The sequence below is a fragment of the Hyla sarda genome, chromosome 2, assembly GCF_029499605.1.
Source record: "Hyla sarda isolate aHylSar1 chromosome 2, aHylSar1.hap1, whole genome shotgun sequence".
Lineage (NCBI taxonomy): Eukaryota > Metazoa > Chordata > Amphibia > Anura > Hylidae > Hyla > Hyla sarda.
In genome coordinates, this window is record NC_079190.1 from 248,448,928 (window position 1) to 248,469,446 (window position 20,519).

Here is a 20,519-nt window from a genome sequence, read left to right on the forward strand (position 1 = left end):
AGCACAGTATGGGATGGACCGCCCCCACATGCCTCCCCTCCCCTCCAGCTGGATGGGTTCAGGGTTTATTATTAAGCCTCAGTTAATTGTTAATATGCAGGCATGAGAATTCTCACGCCTCAGGACACTGACACTATATACCCCCTTCTTTCTACTCGACTTACTATCTACTGGAAAGCTTCTGGGCCCTGTAACAAGGACTTTCTCAGGCATATTTCTCTTCAGATGGATAGATATTAGATAGATAGAGATATGAGATAGATAGATATTAGATACATAGATAGATAGATAGATAGATAGATAGATAGATAGATAGATATGAGATAGATAGATAGATAGAGATATGAGATAGATAGATAGATAGATAGATAGATATTAGATAGATAGATAGATAGATATGAGATAGATCGATAGATAGATAGATAGATATGAGATAGATAGAGAGATATTAGATAGATAGATATGAGAGATAGATAGATAGATAGATATTAGATAGATATGAGATAGATAGATAGATATTAGATAGATATGAGATAGATAGATATGAGATACATAGATAGATAAATAGATAGATATGATATAGATGGATATGAGATAGATAGATAGACATATAGACATGAGATAGATAGATATGAGATAGATAGATAGATAGATATGAGATAGATATGAGATAGATAGATAGACATTAGATAGATAGATAGATAGATAGATAGATATGAGATAGATAGATAGATAGATATGAGATAGATATGAGATAGATAGACATATAGACATTAGATAGATAGATAGATAGATAGATAGATATGAGATAGATAGACATATAGACATTAGATAGATAGATAGATAGATAGATAGATATGAGATAGATATGAGATAGATAGATAGATAGATAGATATGAGATAGATAGATAGCAAAATCACAGGGGGAGCAGCACAACCTCAGATCCAAACAACAAGTGCGGATGGGTGCAAGCAGACCAAATACTAGTCCCAGTCGCAGACTAAAAGGTGCATAGAAATCCACAAAAGCGGTCCAGCAGCCCACCAATGAAATAATCAAGCTGTGTCTTTATTCAGCCCATGTGCGAAAAACAGTGCAACATTTCAATGGCCTCAACGCCATTTTTCTCAAGTATCATGCTTGTGAGGCCATTGAAACATCGCACTGTTTTCGCACATGGGCTGAATAAAGACACAGCTTGATTATTTCATAGATAGATAGATAGATAGATATGAGATAAATATGGGATAGATTGATAGATACAAACAAGGATAAGTTGGCCAGCACACACTGGTACCAAACTACTGCATGGACCCGGCATACAGGTGCACGCTGACCAACTTATCCTTGTTTATGTTATACATATAGGGGAGTGGCTCCCTCCATGTTGTCTCCTGCGCCTCACCCATTTTGTAAGGTGCTGGATGTTTCAGACCTTGCAAGCCTGCTAACTGATTACACAGAGGCACATTCACAGTGTAGGGTCCGTCCCAATGAGGTCACGTTATCGTGGTGGGATGGTCCAAACTATTTGGTCAAATGATGAGCAAAGTACCTCCATTTTTTTCATTTTTTGCATTGTAGCAATATAGCATTTCATGTTTTATCTGTATCTTTGTGCTAGCAGTGTGCTGCTGTATTCTCCTGTCTATATAGATTGATTGATAGATATGAGATAGATAAATATATAGATTGAAAACTCCAGGAGAGCAGCACAACCAAATAAAGGTAATCGGTATAATAGGTGCAAGCCATATGGGAGCTCTGGTCAGTTTCTCCATTCTTCAATAGTATTCCAGAGCACTGCAGCACACAAAAAAAGTGGTGTAAAAAAGTAAAGGTTTATTCCATCAATCCAGTGTAGTACAGAACAATGTTTCTGCGACCTCATGTCGCCATTCTCAAGCAGTATACTAGATTGATAGGGACAGAACTTTGATCCAGGGATTTATTCTGATGACATATTTGGAGTCAGGAAGGAATTTTTCCCTCTAGTATGAGGGTTTTTTGCCTTTCTCTGGATCAACTCAGTAGGGACTCATTAGCGTTATAGGTTGAACTTGATGGACTCTGGTCTTTTTTCAACCTTATGAACTATGTTACTACACTGGATTGATGGAATAAACCTTCACTTTTTTACACCACTTTTTTTTGTGTGCTGCGGTTCTCTGGAATACTAGATAGATAGATATCCAAAAGGGGCAGCACTCCATAAGCTAAAGATGCACGGGTGCCAGCTGCAGTAGGGTCCTGGCTATGGACCCAGTGTAGATACTCCAAAAATAAACAGCAGCAACTCCAATTGGGTGAAAAAAGTGATGGTCATTATTCACACAATGTGATGCGACATTTTGGCTTGCTCACCAAGCCATTCTCAAGCAGCAAATGAGTAAACAAGGTGCTTATTTATGGCCTGGGGGGGATGTGGCAATTGCCCCCACCTGGATTCGCCACTGCTTAGGATATACAAGGGGCATTACATAAAACCCAGTATATTGTACGGAATATCTAGGTCACGTTTACTCACCAACTACTAGAGCAGCATCACATGTAAGGCTGGCCAAAGAAATGTGAAGGCTTGGAGGCTAGTTGTTGTCACTACAATTGCTGCATTTATAAACAACCCAATTAGGGCAATACAAATAAACCATTCTGTGATGCTAAATACCCTCCTATGAATGGTGGTAATGATGGCAGAACGCTTGTCTTTACTCACCTTCAATAAAGTCTTCAATACAAACAAACTGACAATACTTCCTTCATAAATATATCTCTGAAAAATAAAAGCTTCTATGAGAACAAAAACCTTCTATACATAGTAGAAAAGAAAGTGCAATGTACTGTGATAACCTACAGTGTAATATGTGGAAGAAATATGTAACTATCTGGGACCATGAACTTTAAAGCAGGGCTCTAACTTTGATCTAATTCTTATGTCTTTCGTTCTATCGATCTATCTAACTATTCCAAAAATGAACAGCGGCAACTCCAATACGGTGAAAAAAGTGATGGTCTTTATTCACACAAGAGGAGACGTTTCGGCTTGCTCACCAAGTCATTCTCAAGCAGCAAATAAGTGAACAAGGTGCTTATTTATAGTCACGCAGGACCATTACAGTAATTAAACAATCAATATAAATATAAGTGCAAATATATAAAATATCATATGATCCACACAATAAAGTGATTAGTGCATTCTCATGGAGTATATGTCTTTCATATTCCGTGCTGTACATATTAATACATACATATATAATGCTCAAATTGTGTTATCATCAAAGGAGTGCACATGTGTAATAAATATGTTCATTAACCCCATAAGGACTCAGGGTTTTTCAGTTTTTGCACTTTCGTTTTTTCCTCCTTACCTTTTAAAAATCATAACCCTTTCAATTTTCCACCTAAAAATCCATATTATGGCTTATTTTTTGCATCACCAATTCTACTTTGCAGTGATATTAGTAATTTTACCCAAAAATTAACGGTGAAATGGAAAAAAAAATCATAGTGCTACAAAATCGAAGAAAAAACGCCATTTTGTAATTTTTGGGGGCTTCCGTTACTACGCAGTGCATATTTCGGTAAAAATGACACCTTATCATTATTCTGTAGGTCCATACGGTTAAAATGATACCCTACTTATATAGGTTTGATTTTGTATTACTTCTGGAAAAAATCATAACTACATGCGGGAAACTTTATACGTTTAAAAATGTCCTCTTCTGACCCCTATAACTTTTTTATTTTTCCACGTACAGGGCGGTATGAGGGCTCATTTTTTGCGCCGTGATCTGAAGTTTTTATCGGTATGATGTTTGTTTTAATCGGACTTTTTTAATCACTTTTTATTAATTTTTTAATGGTATAAAAAGTGACCAAAAATATGCTTTTTTGGACTTTGGAATTTTTTTGCGCGTACGCCATTGACCGTGCGGTCTAATTAATGATATATTTTTATAGTTCGGACATTTACGCACACGGCGATACCACATATGTTTATTTATTTATTTTTTTACACTGTTTTATTTTTTTTATGGGAAAAGGGGGGTGATTCACACTTTTATTAGGGAAGGGGTTAAATGACCTTTATTAACACTTTTTTTAAACTTTTTTTTTGCAGTGTTATAGGACCCATAGGGACCTATAACACTGCACACTGATATTTTACACAGATCACTGGCGTGTATTAACACGCCTGTGATCAGTGTTATCGGCGCTTGACTGCTCCTGCCTGGATCTCAGGCACAGAGCAGTCATTCGTCGATCGGACACCGAGGAGGCAGGTAAGGTCCCTCCTGGTGTCCTGTAAGCTGTTCGGGACGCCGCGATTTCACCGCGGCGGTCCCGAACAGCCCGACTGAGCAGCCGGGATACTTTCACTTTCACTTCAGACGCGGCGGTCAGCTTTGATCGCCGCGTCTGAAGGGTTAATACAGGGAATCACCGCGATCGGTGATGTCCTGTATTAGCCGTGGGTCCCGGCCGTTGATAGCCGCCAGGACCGACCCGATACGACGCAGGGACACCGCGGCATATCGCGGGAGCCGGCGCAGGACGTAAATGTACATCCTGTGTCGTTAAGGGGTTAATAAGATGGGCGGAGAGGGTAGGAATCACTCACCATACTGTATCTATGCTGTAGAAACATGAGGATGCCGATCCGAGGCGTCTTCCGGTGGTGAGATAGTGAAACCGGATGTTACACTCTGGCTTGTATCACATGACTGGTTGTCCTGACAATGCGTCCTCTCTGGTCATCAATATTTATATTGATTGTTTAATCACTGTAATGGTCCTGCGTGACCATAAATAAGCACCTTTTTCACTTATTTGCTGCTTGAAAATGGCTTGGTGAAACGTCGCATCACATTGTGTGAATAAAGACCAGCACTTTTTTCACCGTATTGGAGTTCCCGCTGTTCATTTTTGGAGTATCTACACTGGGTCCATAGCCAGGACCCTACTGCAGCCGTGCATCTTTAGCTTATGGAGTGCTGCCCCTTTTGGATATCTGTGTCGCTTGGCTGAGGAGCCTGCATCCACTCTACATCATGTGATTTAATGGATTTTCGTTTCGGTCTTTGTCCACTATCAATATGTTTTCTTATACGGAGACAGATGCCAACAGGATCATGGGCCTTATGCAAGGTGATCCATCATTTATTCACGCTCCATCTATCACTTATTTTCAAAGAAGGTACGATGCTGAAACCAAACGTCTGTTATCCTTAGAATTACATAGGACTACATTGGGGGAATATTTTAAAAACCAACATATACCACGTGGCATGAGAATCCAGCCGCACAAGAATTCCTTCATGCATGTCATGAACTATAGATTAAAGTACAAGCAAATTTCCAACAAATATTCTCTAGATCAGTGGTTCTTAACCTGGGTTCGATCGAACCCCAGGGGTTCGGAGAGTCAGTCCCGGGGGTTCGGCGGGGGAGGTTGCAACAGGACAGGCAAACCAAGCAATTGCTTGGGGCCTCGAGCAGAGCCGGTGTTTGCCTGTCCTGTAGCGACTGGGCAATTCCCCCCATCACTATTAACTCCCTGCGGCCCCGCGTTAAGTTTAAAAACGCAGGGCCGCTGGGACATATCACACGCCAGGACGTCACTGACGTCCTGTGCGTGCGCCCATGGAAACGAAGGCGCCGAGGACCGGAGGATAGAGAAGGATGAAGATGCTCGCTGGCCAGCTTGGTAAGTGACCAGCGGCACGTCATCTTTGGTGCTTTGACCACCGGTCCCGAGACCTACTGCTATAGCCGGAGCGGTGGTCAAAGCACTGAAGTGGGCAATACACAGGCATACAGCCTCCAGCCATACACTGTATATGGGTGGAGGCTGTATGTCTGATGTGGGAACACTGCCTACATCAGTGGTCTTCAACTTGTGGACCTTCAGATGCTGCAAAACTACAACTCCCACCATGCCCGGACAGCCGTCGGCTTTCCAGACATGCTGGGAGTTGTAGTTTTGCAAAATCTGGAGGTTCGCAGGTTGAAGACCACTGGCCTACATAATGTGGGGGAACACTGCTTGCCTAATGTGGGGGAACACTGCTTACCTCATGTGGGGGAACACTGCCTGCCTAATGTGGGGGAACACTGCCTGCCTAATGTGGGGGAACACTGCCTGCCTAATGTGGGGGAACACTGCCTGCCTAATGTGTGTTGGAACACTGCCTGTGCCTAATGTGTGGGGGAACACTGCCTGCCTGTGCCTAATGTGGGAGGAACACTGTCTGCGCCTAATGTATCTTAATGGTTTTGTTCTTTAATGGTTTTGTTCATTTTGTGCACCTATGTATAAATATATACTTAAATATATACCTCCTATGTTTTGAATTTGAAAAAATCATATTTTATTTTTCCAATTAAGAGGGGTTCGGTGAATGCGCATATGAAACTGGTGGGGCTCAGTACCTCCAACAAGGTTAAGAACCACTGCTCTAGATCTTATTTTACTAAACTTGGAGTTCCTACAGCGAGATATAGAGGTTGCTAAAGGAAAAGTTTGTGAACTTGAGAGACTATTGAAGGACAATAGTCGCCAGCGGACAGACATGCACCAGGGGGCCAACGACATTCAGCCAAGGGCCCAGCACAGCAAAAATTGACGACTGCCAAGAAGAAAAATTAGTGGTAAATATATCTTCTACTAATCCCTCTGTGACGCAGACTGAATTATAATCAAGAGGACTTAATTTTTGTCCCTGATTGGTTTCAATTAGAGTTGGATATGCAACAATTTGTCAGGAGACTAAGGTTGAAACTGTGTTTTTTTGACAAAAGTAACCAGACTATGACTGTACCTAGAACTAATGTTGAAATATTTGATGGTAAGTGATACCAACATTAAAATGGTTAGTGATTTTACACCAAATGCATCATTTCCTGCCATTGACACTTTTGCTGCATTAGTCAAAAAAGATGTTGAGAAATTGAACCAATCTACTAATTCACTTTCCCATCCCAATATGACACATGATCAAATACTTGCACTCAACGAATTAGTCCATGACCACAACCTAGTGGTGAAACCGCAGACAAAGGGGGTGCTGTTGTGGTCATGGACCATTTGAAATATATACAAGAGGCTAATAGACAACTGAGTGACACTTATACTTACAAAAAGCTGACAACAGATCCCAAATGGGAAATAGGACACCATATTTAAACTCTCGTGAAAAATGCATTTGACAATAATCTAATTGGCAAACCCCTAATGGACTATCTAATAGTTAAACACCCAGTTACACCACAACTATACTTGTTACCTAAAATACATAAGACACTTCATAACCTGCCTGGCAGGCCTATAGTGCCTGGACGATACTCGTTACCCAGCCACATTTCTATTTTCCTTTATTCCATACTTAGACCTTATGTATATGCATCAAAATCTTACATTAGAGATACAGGTAATTTTTTTATGGAAAATTTGTGACCTGTTTGTCCCAGAGGGGGGCATTTTGACCACATTAGATGTGGTTAGCCTGTACACCTCCATCCCACATGATGGAGGAATACAGGCTGTCAAAACAGCAATTCAGCAAGATTTTTCACCAGAAAAAACAACAGTTCATTATTGATCTACTCATGATGGTCCTTACTAACAACTATTTCACATTCAATGACACTATTATGTTCAACTGGTGGTAACAGTCATGGGGACAAACAAGACGCCCACCTGTGTGAATTTGTTTGTCACCCACATGGAGGAATTGCTCATCTATGTGTCTCCCCACTTTGGCCTTGTGCTGAAGTGGGTGAGATACATAGATGACATCTTCTTATTGTGGACTGGTACCCTGGATCAGCTTAATGAGTTTCATCTACAACTGAACTCTATGCTTGCAAGTTTCCAGTTCACTCTCACCACATCTTCATCCTCCATACAATTTCTTGACACTGTAATCTCTGTTTCTTGGCACAAATTAACATCAGACATATATAGAAAGCCAACAGACTGCAAATCAACATTGAGATACGATAGCCATCATCCTCGTAACATCATTTGTTCCTTGCCCATCAGTCAGATGATTTGTGGAAAGAGAATCATCAGTGAGGAGGACAGAATAAAACCAGCATTAAACACAATGATGTGTAATTTCAAGAAATGTGGGTATCCACATAGGGTGGTGTACAATTGCAAACAAAAAGTTTTGTCTCTGGAGAGATCTGCCCCATTGGAAACCAAACATAAAAAGGCCAAGAAAAACACATTGCCTTTGTAAGTACATACTCTGAGGTGTCTAATAAAATCACAAATATTGTAATGAAACATTGGCATATTCTGAACAGTTGTCTAAACCACATCCCAGAGTTTGCCAATTTTCCTTTGATGTCATATTGTCGTACAACAAATCTAAGAGATAAAATTGTAAATGCAGATGTGTCTGTTAAAAAATCTACACAGCGCTATATTTCTACCATCAGGAAAGGGTCATTTCCATGTCTTTCCTGTATCAATTGTTCCTACATGCAAAAAGGTACTGAATTTGTCCATCCCACAACTTTGAAAAAGTACAGAATTAATTTTCATCTTACATGTGATGCGGCTCATGTGATCTATATACTTAAATGTCCATGCAACCTACTTTATGTAGGAGAAACTACTGTAAGTGTAAAAACAAGAATGAACCAACATCGTTACTCAATACTTAAAAAACGCATGGGCCTACCGGTCCCAAGTCACTTTATGGAATGTGGTCATAATGAGAAGGATCTGATGTTTACTATAGTAGATCATGTACCCCCACCAAAAAGGGGTGGAAATCGCACCACAGTTCTCAAACGCCGGGAATTGTGGTGGATTTATGAATTAAATATGCTAGAATCACATGGTTTAAATGTCAATTTTAAAATCTCACAGGAAATTTATAAGGCATAAGAATGTTGGCTTCATATATGTATACTTTGGATTAATCTCAATTTTAGGTACTAATTTCTACTTTTTTTCCTTTTTCCTTTAATTTTTCAGACAGAGCTGAGATCAGGAGAATCACTCACCAAAAATGCAATGTACAACATCTTATGCATAAGTAATGTTTTTTGTACATCTATAGCTTGATATAATTTATAATTAAGTACACAGGTCACAAATATGTTGCACCTTATGTATTGGATGCACTTCTCCAGAAATGAGACGGTGAGCACTCATCTAGTACCAGTGGAGTTGCCTATATAAAGCCGCCTACCGAGATGGTATGGGGATGTAAGTGTGCGACGCCATGCGCTGCACCTTGGTTAACCCCTTCTGCAAATAGAGCTCTGTATAGGAGATTGCTGTGCACCCGTTTCACATTATAACATAGTGAGAGTAAGATGGCGTCCGCTGTTTCTTTGCTCAGCACTGCACATGCGGTGGCCACAGATAACACGTTGTTGGGACAACCAGTCATGTGATACAACCCGGAGTGTAACATCCAGTTTCACTTTCTCACCATCGGAAGACGCCTTAGATCGGCGTCCTCATGTTTCTACAGCATAGATGGAGTATGGTGAGTGATTTCTACCCTCTCTGTCCATCTTATTAACCCCTTAACGACCACGGACGTATAGTTACGTCCGTGGCCGGCTCCCACAATATAATGCGCGGTCACGCAGTGACCTCGTGTCATATCTGGTCGGTCCCGGCATGTAAATGCGGGGACCCGGGGCTAATAGCGCGCAGCAGCGATCGCGGTTGAAGTTGAACGCTGCATCTAAAACGAAAGTAAAACCTTCCCGGCTGCTCAGTGGAGCTGATCGGGACCACCACAGTGAAAATGCGCTGTCCCGATCAGCTAGGGCGCGAGCAGAGGGTCACTCACCTCCCTCCGGCTCGTCCGATTGACGATTGATTGCTCCAAGCCTGAGATTCAGGCTTGAGCAATCGACCACCGATAACAATGAACAATGCAAAGCTATGGCTTTGCAGTAAACAGTGCTGGAAATCAGTGTATGCAATGTTATAGCCCCTATAGAGAAGACATCACCTGTAGTCACTGATATCATTGTGTATTCTCCTCACTATAGAGAAGACGTCACCTGTAGTCACTGATATCTTTTTGTATTCTCCTCACTATAGAGAAGACATCACCTATAGTCAATGATATCATTATGTATTCTCCTCACTATAGAGAAGACGTCACCTGAAATCACTGATATTATTGTGTATTCTCCTCACTATAGAGAAGACGTCACCTGTAGTCACTGATATCTTTTTGTATTCTCCTCACTATAGAGAAGACATCACCTATAGTTAATGATATCATTATGTATTCTCCTCACTATAGAGAAGACGTCACCTGAAATCACTGATATTATTGTGTATTCTCCTCACTATAGAGAAGACATCACCTGTAGTCACTGATATCATTGTATATTCTCCTCACTATAGAGAAGACGTCACCTGTAGTCACTGATATCCAGTGGCGTAGCTATAGAGGTCGCAAGGGTCGCAGGGCCCCACTGCCACTTTACTAAACTATATATTGCAGCAACAGGTCCCGGGTCCGCCACTGCCAGCACTTTTTTAAAACTGCCCGGGCCCTGTTGCTGCAGCAGGGTCAACAGACAGGCAGAGGGCTGGTGGGAGAGCAGCGCAGGCATGCACGTGACCTGTCACAGCCTCTGACCCCGCAAGATCTATCCCAGGCAGCCGGCAGTGACAGGAGAAGCAGACTCTCCAGCCTCGCACCGCTCATCTTCAGGAAGGTGAGTAGAGCCGAGCCGGGATTGGTGGGGGGTGTAATGTTGATGAGAAGGACGGGGTGGGGGTTGGGATGTGGAGTAATGTTAATTAGGAGTAGGAGACCGAGGACAGGGGGTGGGTGTGTGTGTGTGTGTGTGTGTGTGTGTAATGATGAGGGGGGGACCGGTGATAATGAGGAGACTGAGGATGGAGTGTGTGGGGGGCTTTTACTATACAAAATGCCTTCCTCCAATACTGAGGCAAACTAGTACACCAGATATCCAGATGTTGCAAAACTACAACTCCCAGCAAGCCCAGACAGTCAATGGCTGCTTGGGCATGCTGAGAGTTATAGTTTTGCAACAGCTGAAGGGCTGTCCGGGCATGCTGGAGGAACACTGGAGCAGTCGCCCATAGCAACCAATAAGATTCCAGCTTTCATTTAAAAAAAAGGTCTCTGAAAAAGGAAAGCTGAAATGTGATTGGTTGCTATGGGCGACTGCTCTATTGTTCCTCTGCACAAGGTTGGATAAATCTCCCCCATTATTCTTGCCATGAAAAAGCAACAGGAATGGAGACAAGCATTGGTGTGATGTTATTTACATGGGACTATATATTGGTGTAGGGGAGTGATGACATTTACATGGGACTGTATATTGGTGTAGGGGAGTGATGTTATTTACATGGGACTGTATGTTGGTGGTATAGGAGTGATGTTATTTACATGGGACTGTATATTGGTGGTATAGGAGTGATGTTATTTACATGGGACTGTATATTGGTGGTATAGGGGAGTGATGTTATTCTTTTTTTCACTTTGTCACAACTGGTAAACGGTCTTCACGAGGGGCGCACCTCCTGTTTTTTTTTTTTCCATATTAATTGGTATCTTTGTGCAGCTTAGGCCGAGTAAGGGGGTCGTCAGGGATTGGGAAAGCAGGTCGTCGGAGGGGGGGGGGGGCTGTGGGGGGATATGGGTTGGGGGGCCCAGGACAATTTTTAGCATCGGGGCCCTGTGGTTTCTAGCTACGCCCCTGCTGATATCATTGTGTATTCTCCTCACTATAGAGAAGATGTCACCTGTAGTCACTGATATCATTGTGTATTCTCCTCACTATAGAGAAGATGTCACTTGTAGTCACTGATATCATTGTGTATTCTCCTCACTATAGAGAAGATGTCACCTGTAATCACTGATATCATTGTGTATTCTCCTCACTATAGAGAAGACGTCACCTGTAGTCACTGATATTATTGTACATTCTCTTCACTATAGAGAAGATGTCACCTGTAGTCACTGATATCATTGTGTATTCTCCTCACTATAGAGAAGGTGTCACCTGCAATCACTGATATCATTCTGTATTCTCCTCATTATAGAGAAGATGTCACATGTAGTTACTGATATCATTGTGTATTTTCCTCACTATAGAGAAGAAGTCACCTGTAGTCACTGATATCATTGTGTATTCTCCTCAGTATAGAGAAGATGTCACCTGTAGTCACTGATATCATTGTGTATTCTCCTCACTATAGAGAAGATGTCACCTGTAGTCACTGATATCATTCTGTATTCTCCTCACTATAGAGATGTCACCTGTAGTCACTGATATCATTCTGTATTCTCCTCACTATAGAGATGTCACCTGTAGTCACTGATATCATTGTGTATTCTCCTCACTATAGAGATGACGTCATCTGCAATCATTGATATCATTGTTTATTCTCCTCAGTATAGAGAAGATGTCACCTGTAGTCACTGATATCATTGTGTATACTCCTCACTATAGAGAAGACGTCACCTGTAATCACTGATATCATTGTGTATTCTCACTATAGAAAAGACGTCACCTGTAGTCACTGATATTATTGTGTATTCTCCTCACTATAGAGAAGACATCACCTGTAGTCACTGATATCATTGTGTATACTGCCTGACTGTCACATCAGTGCTGGAGTCTCTTGTAAGTTTTTCAGTAATAATGGGTGAAACAACAACTCCCAACATACTCTTACCACATACTTAAGGTCATACTGGGAGCTGCAGTTTTAAAAGAAAAATGTTTCTTTAGTACTTTCCCATTCTATGGCAATTGGTATATTTGATTATTATACTGGAAATAATTTTCTGCAACATGCTACACCACGGGTATCACAACATGCTAAAAATCAGGGCCTATATCCCTAAGGCTAGGTTCAGACTACGGAATCTCCGGGCAGAAAATTTCCACCAGGAGATTCTAAGTGCGGCCAGCACCGACTGAATCAGTCAGCGCTAGGACCGCGCGGACACGGCAGTCTTCAATAGACTGCAATGTGTTCCGCAACGCCATTCTTCAGGCGGAAATTTCCAAGCGGATTTTCCGTTCACAAATTCCGCTTCACAAATTCCAAAGTGTGAATTTGTGAATGGAAACCCATTCACTACACTATACATTTTAGCAAGCGGAATTTCCGCCTGCAATTTCAAAGCGGAATTGCAAGAGGAAATTCCGTAGTCTGAACCTAGCCTTAAATGTTATGTTTTTGCAAGTATTCATCCAGTTGCTATTTAAATGTCTGTACAGACTCTAATAAAACCAAATCTGCAGGCAGAGGACTCCACATCCTTATTGTTCTTAGTGTAAAAAACTCTTTCCTTTGCCTTAAACAAAATCTCCTTTCTTCCAGTGTAAATGTGTGACAATGTGTCCTATGTGTAGTCCTGTTTATGTAAACATTCTTATATATTATACATAAACTGCTTAAAATGTCTTATCTTTGAAATAGTGAAATATCTGTTTAAACATATCCTATCTGTTTGTAATGTAAGGCCATGTTCACACTACAGAATGTCTGCAAGGTGCCTGCAGAAGAATGAACGTGATTAAGAAAACTGAATTTCCATGCTGGAAACATCTGGCATGGATATTCTGCGGAGCAGCAGAATCCTGTTGAATTCAACGGGACTCTGCTGCAGCGCAATTTCCGTGCCAAATTTCGCATTGGAAATTCTGTCGTGTGAACATGGCCTATGAGTCTTAAACAAGGTTATAATATTGTAAGTTCCTTAAGCAACACCTTATTTTCTTTCTGAAAACACAAAATATTCTAATGCTAGTTTCATACTGCGGAATCTATGGGCAGAAAATTTCCACCCGGAGATTCCGAGTGTGGCCAGCGCTGACTGAATCAGTCGGCGCTAGGGCCACGCAGACACTGCAGTAGACTCCAATAGACTGCAATGTGTTCCACCAGTATTTCCGTCTGAAGAATGAGAAACGCCATTCTTCAGGCGGAAATTTTCCGTTCACAAATTCCGCTTCACAAATTCCAAAGTGTGAATTTGTGAACGGAAACCCATTCACTACACTATACATTTTATCAGCGGAATTGCAGGCGGAAATCCCGTTGTGTGAACCTAGCCTAATAGTGCCCCTCCCGAGCCTAGAATCTGGATTCGCCCCTGATCCTAAGGCTGTATTGCACATTACAATATCAGTACATTGCTTGCATACCTTCCAAAAAGGCATGTCAACATAGAGCGCAGCTTAGCTGCAGGGCCCTATTCAATTTAATGGCCCCAACATACTACCAGTCCATATCCTGCATTTATGCATTTATTTAGTGTGAATCAAAATTGACTGGTTTAGTGTGAATCACAGCTGATTGGGCCTTTGAGCTTCACAAAATAAATGTGTACATGTGGGAAATAGCCTTTATTATTTGTCGAGAATCTGCGGACAGTCAGCTGATCTTTGAAGGTCCAGCAGCTAAAACCTATGATGACCACTGAAAGATCCACACGTTCATCATGTTTCATTCCGTACACAGCCAGCATGTTTGTGTTTTTCCAGCTAAGACCCTTATCTCACAGAATATTCAGTGTGAATTCCATTCTGGAAATCCACAACAAAGTATAATATAGTGCAAATAAATGAGCTTTTACAAAACATCATACACTCACTTTTTCAAAATTAAAGGGGTACTCTGGTGAAAACCTTTTTTCTTTTAAATCAACTGGTGGCAGAAAGTTAAACATATTTGTAAATTACTTCTATTAAAAAATCTTAATCCTTCCTGTACTTATTAGCTGCTGAATACTACAGAGGAAATTCTTTTCTTTTTGGAATGCTCTCTGATGACATCACGAGCACAGTTCTCTCTGCTGACGTTATTATAATAATAATAACGCTTTATTTATTGTTGTCCTTAGTGGAATTTGAACCCAAGTCCCCAGCACTGCAAGGCAGCAGTGCTAACCACTGAGCCACCATGCTGCCCTTAGCATACATCTGCTATGCATGGTTGCTAAAATGGACAGAGATGTCAGCAGAGAGCACTGTGCTCGTGATGTCATCAGTGTTCCAAAAAGAAAGGAATTTCCTCTGTAGCATTCAGCAGCTAATAAGTACCCGAAGGATTAAGATTTTTTTATAGAAGTAATTTACAAATATGTTTAACTTTCTGTCACCAGTTGATTTAAAAGAAAAAAGGTTTTCACCGGAGTACCCCTTTAAAGCATGTTCAATACTTGTCAGTGCAGCACAATGGGTGAAATCTGATGTAAAATCCATATTTAACTTGTAGCTTTTGCAGCAGAAAATTTCTACCACGTCCAAACAGATTTTCTACCACATCCAAACAGAATTTCCACAACCGCCAAATAAACCCCAACAATTTCATCGTAATTCCTTTATATCTTTTTGTTTTAGTGCTATGCTTTTGGAAGAAGGTCAAAAAGTTTGGAAATTCAGGTTTGGCAACGAACGTCTAATGTTCCTGAATGAGCTCTTCTGTTCTTCACTATAGCTGGCATCAACTGCATAATAATAGGCTTTGTTCTTTAAAAGGTCTTTGACTTATTTGTGATTCTGCTTAATTTAGCTGTCATAAAGGTTCTGCCTAGTTTGCCTTTGGTGTTTATACATCCCTGTTTGTTTTATCAACTCTCTTAACAATGTCTAATGGTAAAGTAATAAATACCAGAACTCTCATTTGCATTTGAGTTAAATTGCAAACCACATGTTTAGAGCATCCTCTATAATAGGGTGTTGCTTAAAGAAAATGTTCATCTATTATGTGCTAAGATTTTGTTATCCATAGCATTTACTTTAGTTGGACTTCTGTAGAATTACAAGTTGCTGTAGAATATGTTTCTATCTAAGTAAAATGAAAAAATAAATGAATGAATAAATAAATAATTGAATAGGGACATAACATACATTTTCCTAGAGTGTATAATCTGTTCCGATTCTATATCAGTTTTTCTAAGGACTATTGTTTTCTGCATATTTAAGTTTTTTGTATTTTTTGTATATGGCCATCTCAGCAAAGTGCTAAAGGATATGTTGACTATAGAATTGGAGGCACCTTTAATATTTTCACTTCAGTCTTTATTACTTGTTAATCTATCGTTAGTTAAAGTAGTATTGTTGCCGGACTTTTTAAGCTCCTATTGTGCCTGGCCTGCAAAAAGTAACAAAACAAACATTTACTCACCTTCCGCCGTTCCCCTGTTGCTCCACTATTGGTCTTCGGTCCTCCGGTCCCGGTCTCCAGATGGGATCGTCACACTGCGGTCAGCGCATTGCCAGCCACAACGATGTTCCACCTCGGTCAGTGATAGGCTGAGCGCACTGTCATGAAAGAAGCCTGGGCCCCGCCTCGACCTTTAGCTCGGGGTCCTTACATGACAGTGATGAGCGCACTGTCATGTAAGGAGCCCGAGCTAAAGGCCGAGGCGGGGCCCAGGCTTCTTTCATGACAGTGCGCTCAGCCTATCACTGACCGAGGTTGAACATCGCTGCGGCCGGCAATACGCTGACCGCAGTGTGACGATCCCATGTGGAGACCGTGTGACTGGATCGTCACACTGCGGTCAGCGTATTGCCAGCCACAATGAGGTCCCGCCTCAGCCGGTGATAGGCTGAGCGCCTATCACCGGCTGAGGCGGGAACTCACTGCGGCCGGCAATACGCTGACCGCAGTGTGATGATCCAGTCACACGGAAGTAGGAAAGGAGACTGGGAACGGAGGACTGAAGACAGATAGCAGCGCAACAGGGCAACAGCGGAAGTTGAGTTAATGTTTGTTTTGTTACTTTTTGCAGCCCAGCCAAAAAAGGAGCTTAAAACGGCCCCAAGACTGTTGAAAATAACAAAGGTATAACTAAAATATACATCTACACTGCCTGTTTTCTGTGTGGCCAGTTTAAATAGCATGATTTTGCACTTCAAATGGGCACTGTCAGATTACAAAACTTTTTTTATGTTGTAAATCTTGACAAAACATTAACCTTTCTAACATACGTCACAATAACATTTTATTCCCCTCTTCCAGAAATCATGAAAAATCTGAAAGAAAAAAAAACACCACTAGGGGTCCTCACACAATCCAGAACATAATCCTGCCTGGCTGCAGCATCATTTTTGTCTTAGCTGAAGCACAGGCATGGACAAAGTCCAGTAAGTGAGTGACTAGCACTCCTCTGTGCTCACTCCTGTCATATCAGACTGCAGTATGAAAACAGAGGATGATGTTACAGAACAGCCTGCAGTAATTAGATGAATACATCCAGCACAGCGGGCTCAGAGAGGAAGATGAGTCATGCAGAGTGAGGACACGCCCCCTCCAAAGCACAGAATGACAAACCAAGTGAACAACAGTTAGAAGGTATTTGTTAGAGAAATAGGTGCTAGACACAAAATCATTATATGTACTTGACCAGAATTACTGAGTAAAATGTAACTTTTTTTGTGATATATGACAGGTACACTTTAAGATCACATGTGATAAAACGGAATACAATTATAATTTAAGATTCTGGGATCATGATATGCAGATATGTGTAATACAAAGAATGGTCAAACAATATCCTTTAAAAAAAAAAAAAAAACAACAACAAAAAACCTTCACAATATGTAGGATTGCAGTTCCTAAAAGTATACTATACAATGTTATGGCCTATTTGGAGGACATGCTTGGTCATGATTGGTGGACATAACAGCGCACCCAGCGATCAACAATTTCAACATATAATCATTCAAGTTAATGGGGTGGTTTTATATTTCCCCGAACAGTTTCCCCACATTAGGTAGCATAGATTCCCCACATTAGGTAGCATAGATTCTGCACATTAGGTAGCATAGTTTCCCCACATTAGGTAGCATAGATTCGCCGCATTAGGTAGCATAGATTCTCCACATTAGGTAGCATAGATTTCCCACATTAGGTAGCAGTTTCCTCACATTAGGTAGCATAGATTCCCCACATTAGGTAGCAGTTTCTCCACATTAGGTAGCAGAGCCCCCCCCCCCAACACACAGACACACACAGAGGCACACACATAGACACACTTACCTGGCCTGCGTATCCCTTCTCCTCTCCGGCGGTGGCCTAATGAGTGACGTCACTCACTTCCTCCTGCACGGGTCTGCATAGGGACGTCACTCACACAGTGTCCCTCGTCAGACCTGGGTCGGCCGGCTGCAGTCTAAAGTGCCCGCTGCGCTATTATGCACCGCTGCCGCTTTAGAACAGTGAGCAGCAGCGGCACAGCGAAGGGCGGCAGGCCTCCTCGCACACTGGGCCCCTGTAAACTAAAACAATTGTAGAATTATTTCTTCTGGTTAATAAAAACCCATCAAGAAAAATCGAAAATACATTATTTACTTAAAGAAGAGAATAGAATTTTACACACATGGCAGATCTGTTTTCAGACTTTTTTACAGCCAAAAATCTATTTAATACATCTGCATAGGATTGTTTCTGTGGCATACTGAGTTAGAACACCCTAAGGCTATGTTCACACTGCAGAATTTCCGCATTGGAATTTTGCACAGAGATTCTGTATTGATTTCCATGGGATTCTTCTGTTCTGTTCACATAGCAGAATTTCTCCACTGGAAACATCCAGCATGGAAATATAAATGTCATTGTCTGCAGAAAGAATAGACCTATATTCTACATATTCTTTCTGTGGACTCAGCACAGAAATGCAATGCCATGTATGAGACCGTACATTTCCAAGGGGTCCTAGCACTGGCATGGTATGCTGGCACTCCGCTGTCAGTAGAAAGCCTGCATGGAGATTTTCCCCTGTGTGAACATAACCTAATAGTATTGTTATTATACCCTAATAGAAATGGAGTATAAGACTGGGTTCACACTGGCCGAATATGAACAATTTTTAAATCCATATTACAACTACAAGTTCTGGCCTAACTGCAGGTCTGATAATCTGAATTAGAAGCTGTTAGTCAAGATCATTGGACCTGCAGTTGAGCTGGAACTGGCGGATTCGATATGGATGTAAAATTATACCACTGTTTATAATGAAAAATTCTGGTGCCTAGTGGACTTCTCTGACTTATAATGGAGTCCATCTTATTAAGCCGAGATGTCCAAAAATTTCCCTGTGAAATTATAATTTCTGAGACAGAGAACTGGAACTTAGACACAGATGTGAACAGATTCTTAACCCCTTAAGGACCAAGCCTATTTGAACCTTAAGGACCAGAGCGTTTTTTGCACATCTGACCACTGTCACTTTAAGCATTAATAACTCTGGGATGCTTTTATTTTTCATTCTGATTCCGAGATAGTTTTTTCGTGACATATTCTAGTTTATGTTAGTGGTAAATTTTTGTCGATACTTGCATCATTTATTGGTGAAAAATGCTAAAATTTGATGAAAAAATGAAAATTTAGCATTTTCCTTACTTTGAAGCTCTCTACTTGTAAGGAAAATAGATATTCCAAATAAATTATATATTGATTCACATATAGAATGGCCCTCATTTACAAAGACTGGAGTGTCGGTTAGGTTTTTTTTTTCAGTGTACTCGTCTTTTTTTTCCTTGTGATTTACTAATCTGTCGCCCAATTTCCCTTTCTTTCTGTTGCAGGTTTTTTTTTCTGTCGCACAAAATGTATTCTATGCGACGGAAAAAAGCCTCTGCAAATTCTGACTACATTAGTGCTTGTACTACTACCCCCATCATGGAACAGGGTCTGTTCCATGTTGGGGGTAAGTAGTACAGGGGCCGAGGGATTGATCGCACCGGGTCTCACTTCTGAGACCCGATCCGATCAGATGTTATTAAGCAGGGAAGCGGGCGGCATGTTCCGATCCCCTGCAATGTACTGTAAACTTTAATTTTTAAATTCCCCACCAGTCCACCAGGAGCCCTGAATGGCCGGGACCGAGGAGCCAATCAGGGCTCCTGGCAGAGTTTTAATATAGAAGCGCTGTGGTGGGCAAAGATGTATAGAATCACTGGGGGGGTATATATCTGGCCCCTCCAGCGTTTCTATATATCTTTCCCCCTGCTGCGCCATATCAAACTTAGTGCCCGCTGCGCTTGAATAAATGTACTGCCCCCCCCAGCGCTATTATATATCTATACTGACCCCCGCTGCGCATATACTGACCCCCACTGCACATATTTATATATATACTGCCCCCCCTCAAGCTGCCCATATTAATCTTAATGTTCTCTCTCCCCTGGCTGCCAATGAATGAAAACTCTATTAGCGGGGGAGCGGAGGGCTGCTGCCTGCTCTCACTGCTAAGAGTTTGTCATTCATAGTGGGCAGCAGCTGCATATCATGCTGTGGGGGACAGACATATGGATATATGTCTGACCCTCGCAGCATACATATACAAATGCCGGCTCACCGCTATGAATGACTAGTAAGCTATTGGCAGCAGCAGCGCGAGCCTCCACTCCCTGCACTGCTTTACTTGTCATTCATAGCGGTGAGCCGGCACCTGTATATATAGATGCTGTGAGGGTCAGACAATATCCATATGTCTGACCCCTACCGCGCATCTATATATACAGGTGC

At 41.5% G+C, this 20,519-nt stretch overlaps 1 protein-coding gene across 4 annotated transcripts in view; it reads left to right on the top strand.

Moving 5' to 3' along the window:
* The window catches only part of LOC130355960 (uncharacterized), a 51,278-nt gene extending 33,860 nt beyond the window's left edge, over positions 1-17,418 (top strand). The window contains exons 6-8 of one of the 4 annotated variants that reach the window (XM_056556896.1): positions 8,994-9,054; positions 15,383-15,520; positions 17,010-17,133. In XM_056556896.1, coding sequence (XP_056412871.1) covers positions 8,994-9,054; positions 15,383-15,479 — 158 coding nt within the window. In that variant the 3' untranslated portion in view covers positions 15,480-15,520; positions 17,010-17,133. Of the gene's footprint in view, positions 1-8,993; positions 9,055-15,382; positions 15,871-17,009 lie in introns of those variants that run through there. The other 3 variants (XM_056556898.1, XM_056556895.1, XM_056556897.1) reach the window with 3 other exon arrangements.
* The last annotated feature ends 3,101 nt before the right edge of the window (positions 17,419-20,519 follow it).